The sequence below is a fragment of the Marmota monax genome, unplaced genomic scaffold, assembly GCF_021218885.2.
Source record: "Marmota monax isolate L192 unplaced genomic scaffold, Marmota_monax_Labrador192_F-V1.1 WCK01_AAM20220418_F8-fsc00259, whole genome shotgun sequence".
Taxonomy (NCBI): Eukaryota; Metazoa; Chordata; class Mammalia; order Rodentia; family Sciuridae; genus Marmota; species Marmota monax.
This window is the reverse complement of record NW_026694482.1, coordinates 163,841-177,635: the sequence shown is the minus strand read 5'-3', so window position 1 is coordinate 177,635 and position 13,795 is coordinate 163,841. Positions and strand designations below refer to the sequence as shown.

General features: G+C 42.3%; 1 protein-coding gene across 8 annotated transcripts in view; it reads left to right on the top strand.

The window, feature by feature from the left end:
• LOC124075612 (threonylcarbamoyladenosine tRNA methylthiotransferase) overlaps positions 1-13,795 on the top strand; it is a gene marked incomplete at its 3' end in the record, with an annotated part of 342,895 nt that overhangs the window by 171,207 nt on the left and 157,893 nt on the right. For all 8 annotated transcript variants that reach the window (XM_046419132.2, XM_046419129.2, XM_046419133.2 and 5 more), the window contains 1 exon segment: positions 12,515-12,563. In XM_046419132.2, coding sequence (XP_046275088.1) covers positions 12,515-12,563 — 49 coding nt within the window.

Genomic DNA, 13,795 nt, shown 5'->3' with positions numbered 1-13,795 from the left:
GGCCCCCCTGCTGTGTGTGCAGTTACCTGTCATTTGCCCTCACAGCATGCAGTTAAGAATTTTATGTTTAGAGTCGTGCTTTTAGGTTTACATGTGATCTTTTAAAGTCCAAATCTCTATGGGAATTAATTACTATCCTCATGAGGCCCACTTTTCAGTCCTCCTCGTTTTCCTCCCCTCTTTCCCAGCCCTCCCCACAGTGCTGGCACAGTGGGCGTGCATGCTGTGCTCCCTGGCTGCCACCTCCGCCTTGCACTGTCCTGCTGCCAGCTTGCTGTCCCTGACAGCAGTGGCTCTGTAGAGCCTGCAGCCTGCCCTGTTTTCTCCCTTCTCCTTCGGAGCCTTCTCTGTTCACAGAAAGCCATGTGTAGTGGGCAGTCGGTCAGTGTTGGTTTACAATGGTGGCACTTCCTTCCAAACATTCTAGTAGGCAGTGCTCTGTAAGCTGACCAACGATCCTCTTTACCACAGGCTTTATTAACGTTTTGAAATATATTAAAATACCGTATGTACCTAGAAAGCGTTCACCTGGGCAGCTGGCATTGAGGTTGCTAATGGGGATTCCTCTTCTGACACCCTCCTGACAGGGCTCCTGTTGGGTACTCAGTGTAATGGGCTGGTTTTCTGCTGTGAAGCCCTTGCCCCCCTAGAAAATGTAATAATCTTTGAACAAACCTTCTCCCTTTAAACAAACAGCCTGAATGTTTGGTGACTCTAGTTTGTTTTCACCATTTGTCTATTTACATTGTGATTTCTCCTGGTTTAAAGAATGAAATGAAAATGGGCCTCCTTAGTTGTCTCTTCATGTTGCACTAACTCTGCAAATAGAATCCTGCTGTGGTGGGGAAATGGGAAATAGAGCTCTTTCTTAGGATGGAATATGTACATGCTTGGAGTTCATCTTGGGTTTTATCCCAAGGAATTACATGGCTGGAAAAGCAGACTTTCTGGGGAATAGAAAAAGCCTCTTCTCTGTGTACCTTAAGGTGGTGTTTCTGAACTCTGTTGTGTGCAAGGAAGAGCTTCCTGTGTTTTTGGGTGCAGGGGACATTCTAACACGGTGTGGGGGTGCTGGGAGTGTATCTCAGTGGTGGAGCTCTTGCTCGAGGTCCTGGATTTGCGCCCCAGCACCGAAAGAGAAGGAAGAAAGTAGAATCCCTAGCATAAGGGAGGGTGCCTGGTGCTGTTTGTGGGAGGCAGTTTGCAGTGCTGAGACACAGCTGTCTCCCTGACATTGCTTGTCTTGTTCAGTAGCACCCCTTTTTTCTGTCTCATATTCCCATTTCATTGCCATTAGCATTCCTTGGATTTATTTTATTTGGCTCCTTTATGATGGGAGAAATAACTGAAGAACACATGTTTTGAAAAGTGAGTGTAAAGAAATTCATGTTTCTATACACAATTATTATGACTGTTTATCCCTGTGAACATTTTAACCTTTGCATCATTTGCTTAATTGCAACCTCGAATTGTTTTGTTGTGTATATTCTGTTTTTCACATGAGCTTTTTAACTATTGAAGTCCTGCATTGATGGTCTATTGAAGGGCTTGCCTTCACTTATTTCTTTATTGTTCGATATAAACATTTCCTGATATTTAGGAAATACACAAAATACATTAATTCCCACAGTGTGCTTTTTATTTTAACTTAGCATATTGTAAAATGTTTCCACAATTATATATCATTAACATTTCATGTAGTAATTTGATTTCATACTCACCAGCATGAAGTATTATCAAAGTGTTTCTCTGTCAGTACCCTTTCATAGAACTTTTTTATTGTGAAAACTGTATGACATCTTATTTGTCATCACTGATTTTTTTATATATGAAGATTGGATACACAGGACTGAATTTAAAAAATTAGGTTAGGATACCAAAACTATCTTTAATTGGATGCCTGTAGAGGACTGTTTCTGATTAGAATTCTTAGAAATGCTGCAAAATTAGAAACTTTCTGAATTATAGTAAGTCACAATAAAATGAAGAAATGAATCACATTATTTTGTGCTAAGGAAGAGTAGTTCTTTTTAAAAATATATATTTATTTTTAGTAGTAGATGGACACAATGCCTTTATTTTATTTATTGTTTATATGGTGCTGAGGATCGAACCCAGCTCTTCAGATGTGCTAGGCAAGTGCTCTACCACTGAGGTACAAACCCGGCCTAGAAAAGTAGTTCTTAAGTATTAAAAAGTTTACTTTCAGTGGCATGAGAAGCTGTTTTTAGCAGGATGCTTGGGGTTGTATTGCACAGTTGATTTGCAGGCCGAGTAAAGAATGAGACTTCTTCATACAGCTCCTGTGATGGAAGGTATTAACAGGTGGTAGGAGAAACAGCTTTAATTGGATTCTGCACTTCTACAAACTTCCACTGAGACTTTCCTGTGTCAGTGCAATCCCAACACGGCACCTGTTCCCCAGGTGACCAGATGGTCTTACTGCATGCAGACCTGGTGGTTGGAACCTTCTAGGTGCTGGTTGTGCAGCTAACATGAAACAACCAAAGGTTCCTGTCCTCAAAGAGCTTGCATTCTGGTTCTGAGACAAAATGGCTGGTTTGAGTCCAGAACTTCTCCAGCCTCCAAGAGACTTTAGTGGGATGATCCCTAGAACACATGGAATTGCCTGGAAATGTTGGCTGGTCAGGAGCAGTTAGTTCTTCCTAGAGTGGGGCTAATTCTCAGGTATGCAGTATCCACGTTAATAGAGAAGGCGTTGGTTAATGACAGAACTTCCAGACGCGCCAGCTGTGTGCCCTGCAGGCAGAGGGCCTTGTCGGGAGAGTGCTGAAGTGTGCAGAGCACAGGTGTCTGCTTGTCTCGGGGACCGTTCTGGGTTGACTTGCAGTGGTTTCGACATCCTTTCAGGCTGGCTGCTGGAATCCTGAAGGTGCAGACTGTGCAGTAACTGCTTAAGTGTGGACACTTGGATTCTGCAAATCACGTGTGTGAGGCAGTCAGCGTTTGAAACGGGCTGAAATGCAACCTGTCTCTGCCACGTGCCATGCTGCCAAGGGTGAGCAGATCCAGGTCAGCCTGGCACATTAACAACGGTGTGGGTGCCAGGGCAGAGTTTGGGAAACTATTTCTGTTCATCTCTGCATTGTCTTCTAATAGTTTTTCTGTCATATTCCAGATTTTGACCCTCTAGTTACTGGGGAAAAAGGGGGGGGTGGGTGTCAGCACCATATCTGAAGGACACGTAAACTCGGAGCCCATTTAAAAATGTCACTCACATTGTGGCTAAGAGAATGGATTCGGGGGCTGGACTGCACAGGGGTGTCCCCCTGCTGTACCACTTCCTAGCTGAGTGACCTCACACAAGGTACTTAACCGTCGCTCTGCTTGGTGCCTGGAACGTAGTGTTGTGTATTGCTGCTGCTGCTCAGTGACTGCCATGGACTTCCTCAAATATAACGGATTTGAAAATTCTGTTCTCTTCTGATATCATTTAAGGTAGGGACTTTCCTAACAGCTTAGAGCAAAATTTTTAGAAATAAAACATTTTCTCTAGAGAAGTGAATATCAAACTTTGACCTGCCTGATGCTGTTACAGGTTCAAATCCCCGTTATGGTAAAAGTGAAAAAGTTGAATATATAATTGATGGGGAAGACTTTTTTACATGTATAATTCTTACCAAAGATGGACGTTATTTCTTCCCCTTTTACCAGACACATTCATAATGTGCAACATGTGGATCTGGTACACGTAAATGGAGAAGAGTCAGGGTAGCCAAGCAGATTGCCTGTCCCTCCTCTGCCGTGATTGTCATGGAGTGTGCATGTAGGGGAGCACCTCTCCTCCCTCTTAGCAAATTCATTGTAATATGACGTCACTAACCACAGTTCTTGGGAGGCCCACCGGGTCTCTGGTCTTAATCATTGTGTATGACTGAGTTTTCACTCTTGGACCTACTTCTCCAAATTTCCTTCCCACCTCTGGTAACCCCGGGGCTGTGCCCTGTTGCCGTGTGTTTGGCCGTTTTTCATGTTTAGCTTCTACCTATGGCTGAGATCATGCAGCACTTGCTTTTCTGGGTCTGGCTTATTGTCCTCCGCAGAGGGTCCTGTAGGTTCATCCATGCCTTGGCCATTGGTGGTGTTCCTTTTTATAGACCGAATAGTACTCCATCATTTATGTTTACTACAATTTCTTTTTCCATTCATCTGCCGAAGGGCACCTATTTTTTTTTTTTTTCTTTTTCAGAATGGCTATCATGAGTGATGATGGAGTGATCAGAGACCCGGGCGTCTCTCCCAGGTGCTGATTTCCCTTCCTTGACTGCATATCCATAGGCAGGCTTGCAGGGTCCTGTGGCGCATCCCTCCTTAGTCTTACAGAGGAGCCTCTCCAGCTCTCCCACGGGGCTGCCGCAGCCTGCACTGCCCTTGGTGGTGCGCGGCTCCCTTCCCTCCCACCCACCCCTCCAGCACGCCTTAGTTCCTGTCTCGCTGCTGACCATCCTAACAAGTGTGCCCTGGCATCTCACAGTGGCTTGGCTTTGCATTTGCCTGGAGATTGGTGACCCTGGGTACCTTACATGGACTTGTTGGCCATCTGTGTTCTTTGTTTAGAAGATTGTTATTCTGACTCTTGCCCACGTTTTAACTGGGCCCTTTGGTTTTCTGCTACTGAGTTGTACGAGTCTTTACAAGTCCCAGTGTTCTGGATTTCCCAGCCCACTCAGTCTTTTCGGTTGTGGATTGTTTGCAAGCCGCAGGAGCTTTTGAGCTGGATGTAGCCCCCTTTGCTTATCTTTGCTTTCGTTAACGGAATCTTAGGTGTGATACCTCAAAAGTCTTAGCCAAGGTCAGCATCATGACGCTTTTCCCCATATATTCTCCTGGAAGTTTTATGGTTTCAGGTCTGGTGTTTAAGCCTTTAACCTCTTTTGAGTGGATTTTTATGTGTGTGTAATACATAGATTCGATGCAAGTCCTATCAAAATGCCAATGTCAGTTTTTCACAGTAATCGTAAAAACAATTCTAAAGCTTACATGGAACCACGGAAGATCCCAAGTTGCTAGGATGATCCTGGCAAAGAAAAACAAAGTTGTGGGATCACACTTTCTGGTTTCAAATGTTGTACAAAGTGACAGTGATGAAAACAGCGTGGTGCTGGGACAAGGAGACGCACAGAGCAGTGAAACAGAACAGAGTCAGAAGTAAGTTCACCACATATGCTTCTGTTTGTCTTTTGTTTTCAACAAGAGATGACTTTCACCAAGAGCACCAAGAAGACCCGAGGGGGAAAGGACAGTGTCTCATAAGTGGTGCTGTGAACGCTAGAGCTCACGTCTAAAAGAATGAATCTGGACCAGTTTATTCTTTAAAGAGACCTGAATTTCTGGGTGGTTTTGAAGTTCTGGTCTGGTATTTCTTAATTAGATGAAAATGACAGATTTTTTAAAAAATTGATTTAAGATTAAGAGAGCTAAGAAATTTCTTTTGTGTGCATTTGTGTGTCTATGATGTTGTAGCCCCTTACTTCTACAATAATTGGAGACGTCTTGGGATAACATCAAGAGACTGTAAAGCCCCAGCTAGATTCATACAAGTATGAAGTGAGTCGCGCATCGTGGCTAAGCACCAGTCCCCGCAGGTTCTCAGTAAACTGGTCTCGGCAGTCTTCACGTTGCTCTGTTAACTCCCAGTGGCTTTCTTTTGCAAGCAGACTTGAATCCGGACTGTGGGATTTACGATGTATCACATCATCTTCCTCCCCTGGGTGTCTGGCCTCATCTCCTACCACTGTGTCCCTCGTGTACTGGCCTTCTAACCTCATAATCCCTCATCATTTCTCTCTGGGTCCTTGTCTCTCCCCCACCCCCTCCACCTCTCACTGATGCCTGTGCTGTGTGGTTTAGGATTAATGCTGCCTGTTCCGATGTCACCTGAAACACTGCTGCAGAGCCGTCCCGCCTACCTCTCATCATTCCCATGTCGTTCTTCTTTATAGTATCTGTCGGAATAGGAAAGCACAATTTTCAGTTATCTGCATCTGTCTCCCCAGTTGGAATGTAAGGTCTGTGAATGAGGACTCCGTTTTTCTCCATGATGCCCCCAGTTTCTCTAACAGTGTGCGGTGCAGGGTTAGCTTCTCAGGTGACTGCATTCATACCGTGAGAGTTTGTGGGGAGAGTTTAGGGGGATGAGTGTTGTTGGGGTACCTGGAAGGTCTGGGGCCACTTAGATAGCATCCTCCCATCATTTGGATTGGCCTCCGTGTTCATAGGGAAAAGCAAGTTCAAAAGCAGGCCACCTGTCTGCCATTCTAGACCCAAGATCTGAGACTCTGGGGCAGAAATCTAGCTGGGTATCTTGTACCTTAGTCCCTCCGGCCTTGAAAATAGCAGTGTCTTCACTAGTGCATGTGAGGACCCATGGTGACAGTGCTTGTGAGGTATCAGCAGGGACCCTGAAGCCAAGCCGCTGTTGAAGAAGCACGGCTGTCACTGTGTTCTTACAGTCATTCACTTATCCAGCCCCTATGCTTTTGGTGTGTGGGGAGAAACTTCCAGTGGATGCTAGAGTGGAATCTCGGACAGGAGAAGGGCATCCGCTTGTTCTCTGATGGCCTCATGTGAGTGGACTTCTTTTCTAACCTAGTTGGCAGAGTTGTGTTCCAGATGTGCACTGGTTTCATGGGTGGCCAGAGCGAGTACTGCCATGAGCTACCTAGCCACAGGCGACGATTCAATCCAGATTTCTGTTGGTAGAATTTCAGCTCCTCAGAGCAGCCTGCCTCAGGTCTGTGCCACCCACGTGTGGCCAGTGACCACTGGGAAAAGCCCAGCCTGGGGACGTCTCCACCACTGCAGAGGACACCAGGGACAGCCCTGCTCCCAGCAGTGAGGATGTTTTGGAGCAGCACTCTCCTGGCTTTAGGCGCCGTTGTTTAGCCTTGTTTCTTCAATACATGATCAGCTATAAATTTGGAGTAGTTGATAATGGTGGGATAAAATATTTTTATGAACTTCTTTTTAAAGTTCCTCGGCAGAATGAGTCATGAGCGTTATTTATGAGTTGTTTATTAACTCCTTTCCTCATTGTTGAGAACATATGGAGTCAGTAATGGCGCACACTGCCTGCTTTTTTTCTGTGTATTTATAACTAAGTGCCTGAAGGACACGAGATATGTTTTATTTATTTTATTTGAATTATATGCCAGAGAATAAGCTCTTGTGTATTCAGGGCTACAATTTATAGTATTAATTAAGAACAGCTTTCCTTTTCTCCCAGAATGAATTCGGGCTGTTCTTTGCAGCGCATGTGAATTTGGGGCTGTGCTCCTGCTCACATTGGCCTTTCCTCCTCTCCTGCCTCCCACCCCCATCCACCTCCTGAGCTCTCCTTCCACTCCCGCCCCTCCCTACTTCTCTCTCACTCTTGTCCTTTCTCCTTACTTTTTCTTCCCCCACCGTTTCTTCCATTGCCCACTTCACTGGAAATGCAAATGGACGTAGTATGTTCTGGAAATCGTCTAGTGAGCTTCAACCGTTCTGCTGCTTTTTATCAAGTACTTACTTGTTTTTTTGTTTTTGTTTTTCCAGCGCTGGGCATGGAACAAGGGGCTAAAGCATGCTAATCAAGTGCCCTACTGCTGAACTAGGTGCCCCCGCCCAACTTTGTGCCTGTTTAAGTTTTGTGGACTCTTAAGCCCTAGAGTTTCTCATAACAGCCAGTAATTATCATGTGTGGGCAATACAGAATTTTTCACCTTTAAGACAAATGCTATCGAGTGCTTTTTAAAAATCAGAATATATTTTCAGCTATATTAATTGAAGCATATTCTGCACAACCAGCAGGTTAAAAGAACTGCCCTCATTTCCTCTATGCATATGTAAACATACACCGTGAAACTTTTAATTTTGATATAATGTCATACTTACAGAAAACTTGTAAAAGTAAGGAAAGATTTCCCATATGCCCTCCATCCAGAATTCCCCAGTACTAATATTTTAACAGATTTGTTCTGTTTTTATATGCATGTGTTTTTTTCCTGATCCTCTTGAAAGTAAGCTGCAGGTATGGTGCCTTTGCTAAGTACCTGTGTGTTTTAAAAAGGCAGGTCATCACCAAGATCATGAAGTGAAATACAATAAGCTGGTATACAAACTTTTTTTCATTATAGTTATTGTCACTTGCCTCAGTAATGTCCTTTATAGGAAAAGGGGTGGGGAGCACATCCAGGTTTCCACAGTAACATTTAGTTTTCAGGTCTCTTAGTTCTTTAATCTAGAAAATTTCCTTTGACTTAATGACATTGACACTAGAACAGGTGACCACCTTCTTTTTTTTTTTTTTTTTTTGGCCACATCACTTTATTGAGATACAATCCACACACTGGACAGTGCCTCCAGTTATATGGGTAACATGGTTTTAGGTATGTTCAGCGTTGTGGTCATAAAGGAACCCAGCACTCTTCAGCACCTCATTTCTCCCTAGGCAGTCACTAACCTCTTGTCATTTCCCTTTGTGAACATTTCGTATAAGTGGAATCATGTCACCTTTTTTGTCTGGCCTTTTCATTTAGTGTAATGCTGTATCAATGCTTCATTCCCTTTTATGACTTGATACTTAATTTTGTAGATATGCCACGTTTTGTTTACCCACCTATCAGCTGAAGGGTGCTTGAGTTTCCATCTTTGGCCATTCTGAATAGTGCTGTGAACATTGTGCACTGGTTTTTGTGTGGCTGAAACTGTAATTGCTCTTGGGTGTATGTCTGGGATTGGAATTGCTAGGTCATAGGGAAACTGGTCAGCCCTCTGAGGAGCTGCAGACCTGTCCAAACTGGCTGCATTGAGTCTAGCTCCATTAGCAGTGCTTCCCATCCTCACCATCATTGTTATCAGCGTTTTTTAGGATACTGTCTCAGTGGGTGTGAAGTGAGAGCTCATCTCGGTGGTTTTTCAAAATTGTGGTAAAATATGCATGATGAAAATGACCATTTTAGCCATTTTTAAGTGCACAGGTCAGGGGCATGAAGCATGATCATACTGTTTTGCAACCTTCACCACCATCCATTTCCAGAATGTTTTCATTTTTTTAAATTGTATGCGCACAAAATCCCAGTCTCCTGCTTGTTGTCACGATTCGCATCCTCTGGTTGGCTTAATGGTGCTGAGCATCTCTTTATTGGCCATTTGTGTATCTCCTTGGAGAAGCGTCTGTTCAGCTCCTTTGCTCATTTTTAATTGATATTTCTGTTACTCTTGAGTTGTGGGACTTCTCATAATTACAAATATCCCTTGTCAGATTCATGATTTGTAAAAGTTTTCTTGCATTTTCTGCATCTTTTTACTCTCTCTTAATGGTGTCCTTGGATGGACCAAGAGGTTTGGCTCTTGGTGATGTCTGGTTTATCTATTTTTTTTCTTTCATTATGCATGCTTTGTTGTTATATTTGAGAGATCATTGTTTAATCCAAGGTTGATATGGATTTATGTCTGTTTTCTTCCAAGAGTTTTATTGTTTTAACTCATCGTGCTTGTAGCAGACTGCTCCTCCACATGTTCTCTTCCTTGGCAGTATGGCCTCTTAGTTGAGGTGGTCCAAGGCAGGGTGCAGTGCTCCCTTGAACTTGTGTATCTCCAAGTGCATAGGAGAGCACTCTTGGTCTGGTCCCGCAACAGAGTTATCTCATATTTTGCTCTTTTCATTCTTATTCTTCAGCTAATATTATCATTTGATATCTTGGTTGTTCATCTACATTCAGTGGAAAATTTGGACAACTCTTCCCTGTCCTGCCCAGCTGTCTGTCACCCTGGGCAGTGTCAGTGTCGTCCCTTATTTGATGTCTCACCAAACTTTAACCTTACCCCTCCTTATTTCTCAGCTCCACTGTTTTTCAGCAACCTGTTTCTGTGAGCAGATCTTGGAACTTGGGATTACTCAAAAAGACCAAATGCCTGTATCCATACTCTGGATTGTACCCTCTGCTTGACTTTCTTTTTTTTTTCTTTTTCTCTCTTCTTCCTCCCCTTCTTGCCCCAGCCCTGCCCACTTCATCTCTTCGTTTTGGTTGTACTTCTTCACCTATTTTCCAAACTTCATGTTATCCAAAACGCATAGTCAGCTTTTACCTTCCATTTCCCTCTGGTCTTTTCCATAACCTCTTAATGCTGCTTCTCTACTCCTTTGGATCATGTGGTACACATCAGATATCAATCCAGTGATGAGTGAGTGATGGAATCAGCAAGTTTGAATCGGCCTATTTGCCTCCTACACTGAAGCCGCTAGGCCTTGAGAGTCAGCTGTAGTGAACTCACTGCTGGAAATTTTCTTCTTAGTCCTGACGATTTTTACGAGTTCCTAGTCGCCACTCGCTCCTGCTCTTATAACAGGCGATTGTGGACATTGACTCCGTTCTTATTTCCTCACGTTTTCTCACTCTTAGCACATGAATTTCTTACTCCGTTGAGACAGACTGAGGCCAGCAGACAAGAGCTTGCTTGGCCTTCGCCCTCATCCCACGGGAGCACGGCATTGCTCCCCTGCTGTGTTCTGACCTCTGCTTGCACAAGAAGCCTTGCACCCTGTCCCCCATTCTCGGGGCCCTTACGCCATCATTTTTTTCTGCTGTATTCAACTCTTCCTTCTCTATTTCTGTTCTTCTGTTAGCATATACACCAGAAAAACAAAAAGGGAGAAAAGAGAGAAATGGACTAATCCAAACAAAAACACATCGAGTCTCAATTTCCTCAACTACCTGGAGTCTCTCTCCTTCCCTTTCTGCCCACAGCTTTGAGTGTCTCCATTTTATTTATGATTTGTTACCACAGAGTTAACTTATTCCTCTAAGTTTGTCGACCCCTAAACACATGTTCATTTTGGGCTGTGTGTTACTTACCATCTGAGCAGCCTTTGACACTGCTGGCTCCTCCTTTCCCTGTCACTTTACCTCTGGCAGGGCAGGGTTTATGCATGCTTGTCTTTCCCTATTTTCCTGTAGGACACTGAGGGTGAAAGGAGAGTTTTAGGAGACTTGCTATTGTATTTATAATAAAAATTTTTGAACAGGTTCTTCTCAGTTAAGTTCTTCATAGCATTATTGTAGAGTGATGACATTCTTTCATCAGTAGGATTATGGATGAATACATTTTGCAACATCCATGCAGTGAGGATGAACAAAGAAAAAAGTAGAGAAAAGTCAAGGGGCAAAGCGCGCACACACACGTTTCCACTGTCATTTTTTAAAAAAGAATAGCACTATAGAAAGATTCAGGGGGAAAAAAAACTTAAGAAAACATTTGTAGTTGTAGATGGACAGAATGCCTTTATTTTATTTCTTTATTTTTTATGTGGTGTTGAGGATCGAACTCGGTGCCTCATGCGTGCTAGGCAAGTGCTCTGTCGCTGAGCTACAGCCCCAGCCCAGGAAAATACTTTTTATATAAATGTTCAGCATGAGAAAAATACCTGGTGCCTCATCATAAAGTGATTTTATCTGTGGAGTGGAAATAGAGGAGGGGAATGTTGCTTGCTTTTTTTGGGGGGGGAGTACTGGTAATGAAACTCCTGGGGGCACTCGACCACTGAGCCACATCCCCACCCCTATTTTGTGTTCTATTTAGAGACAGGTTCTCACTGAGTTGCTTAGCGCCCTCCCTTTGCTGAGGCTGGCTTTGAACTCGAGATCCTCCTGCCTCAGCCTCCTGAGCTATTGGGGCTACAGGCCTGCACCCCCACGCCCTGCTGCTGTTTTCTTTTGGTAGTCGTATTTGGTTTTAACTTTTCCAGTGCACATAAGATTCTTCTGTATGAAGACAATAATAATTTGAGCATCTTTAGAGAATCAGCCTTGACCTTTTCCTGATTCTTCCTCTAGCTTCTTGGATCATAATTTTACTTTGCCTTTTCCATCTTCCTTCCGACCTCGAGCCATCCTTCTGCAGTCGGCTTGGTAGGCTTCTCCCGTCGTCACTCAAAAGTCACTTGGGTTCCTTTGGTCTGATTTTATTATCTTTGTCCTGTGTTTCTTTGGCACCCTGGGAGGGCTCCTCGAGTCACGGGCACATGGATCAGGAGCCTGTTATTCAACCTTGTATTTCATGGACTTGAATGCCTGGTAAAATTCTTAGGGTTTTAACAATTAAAACAATATAGCACAGCATTTGGGATAGCACTCCTTAGTATTAGCATGTCCTTTTGGGTAGATTGTCGTTTACATCCTTTTTGCTTAAAGCTCTGTGGGAGGAGACATTTTTTAATTAAACTTAAATTTATATCTCCGGTTACATTGAGACATAAATAGTCTATCCAGGCAGTTTGTTTGAATGCAGTACGATTATTTTTTCAATTATCATTGGGGGAGAGGATGGTGATAATTTCATACTTCATTATTACACAAAACATTAGTATAGAATTTTTAAATAATCTCTCCAAATGTGTTAATTAAAGAAAACCAACATTGATGTGCTTAGGAAATACACATCGACTCAGGCAGAAGCGTGAGTACGTTTTTCTTCTCCATTACCATTGCTGTCTGTCTGTTTTTTCTTCTAGGTTCAACAGATAGATCGCGTGGTGGAAGTTGTGGAGGAAACAATTAAAGGTAATTGTTGAAAGTGTGATAAGCAGGCACATGTATTTTCTGAACCATGTTATAAAAACACTTCTCTGTTCACACTTATGGGCCATCTTTATAAAAGTTATTTTACATCTAAAATCATTCAGTTTTGTCCTTGACTTCATGCATTGACCAGGAAGTGTATGTTTGATTGCCGTACAAATGAGTCAATGAAGTAGGCTCTAGTCAATTTTTTTTAAATTTTATTTTTCTATATAATGGATTTAGTTTTGAATCTTAGATCAGAAGACAGAATTTAAACAGTTTTAAAATAGGGAAATGTTTTTATTCACATCAGATAATTACAGTTTCTCATTTTAAGAGTACTATTTTATAGACTTTCAGGTATAAATTTGGTAGTAGCACTAGAAAATAGAATTGTGCTTTGATTATTTCATTAGCCAGTGCTCACTGAAGCATGTCCTGTGTCCAATGTCTTCCATATGTTTTTGTGCATTAATTTTGAACTTTTGTTTATCTGGGATTGATGATTAATTCCCAGAACTGGAAAAAAAAAAAACATGCTTAAAGAAGACGAGATTTTTTTCATATCTTTTTAAAATGAATTTCTACTCTTCATATGTGTTATTAAGCACCTGAAGAGGTTATGCTTTTCATTTACAGAATCTCCTATTTTCAATTAGTAAAATGTAATCATAATAGATGAGATTATGAACTTAGGAAAAAATGCTAGCAAGCTTAACTGCAGTTTTCAAACGGGCTGAAATAATAGGTGCACTGTGGTGTTTTCTGTTTTGACCATTTTAAACAGTAAGTTAAATTGATAGTTCTCCTTTAGTACTTTATGTCTGAGTGCTCCAAAAACAAATGGAAACCAGGTCCTCAGTATCTGAAATTTTGGTAGGAAGATAAATATACAAAAAAAGTTATAATTTATAAGATGACTTGGATGTTTCACTAACTTCTATTTGGTGCACAGTGTGGAATAGACTCAGCCATGATTTTATTGTCAGGGAAATAACTTATTTCACAACCAAGTGGGTATAAAACTTTTCAGCTTAGAGTAATTTTACAGTTTAGATGTGGCTTTATAGTAAATTTAAATTCAATTTTCTCTCTAAATAATTTATACTATTAGAGTAATCACTTGTGGGATGGACCTTTATTAGAAAAACCTAGTACTGAAGTATTATTGGCACATGTTGACTCTGACATTTCATTTGTAATATTTGGCTGATTTACACGTTTTCTTCATC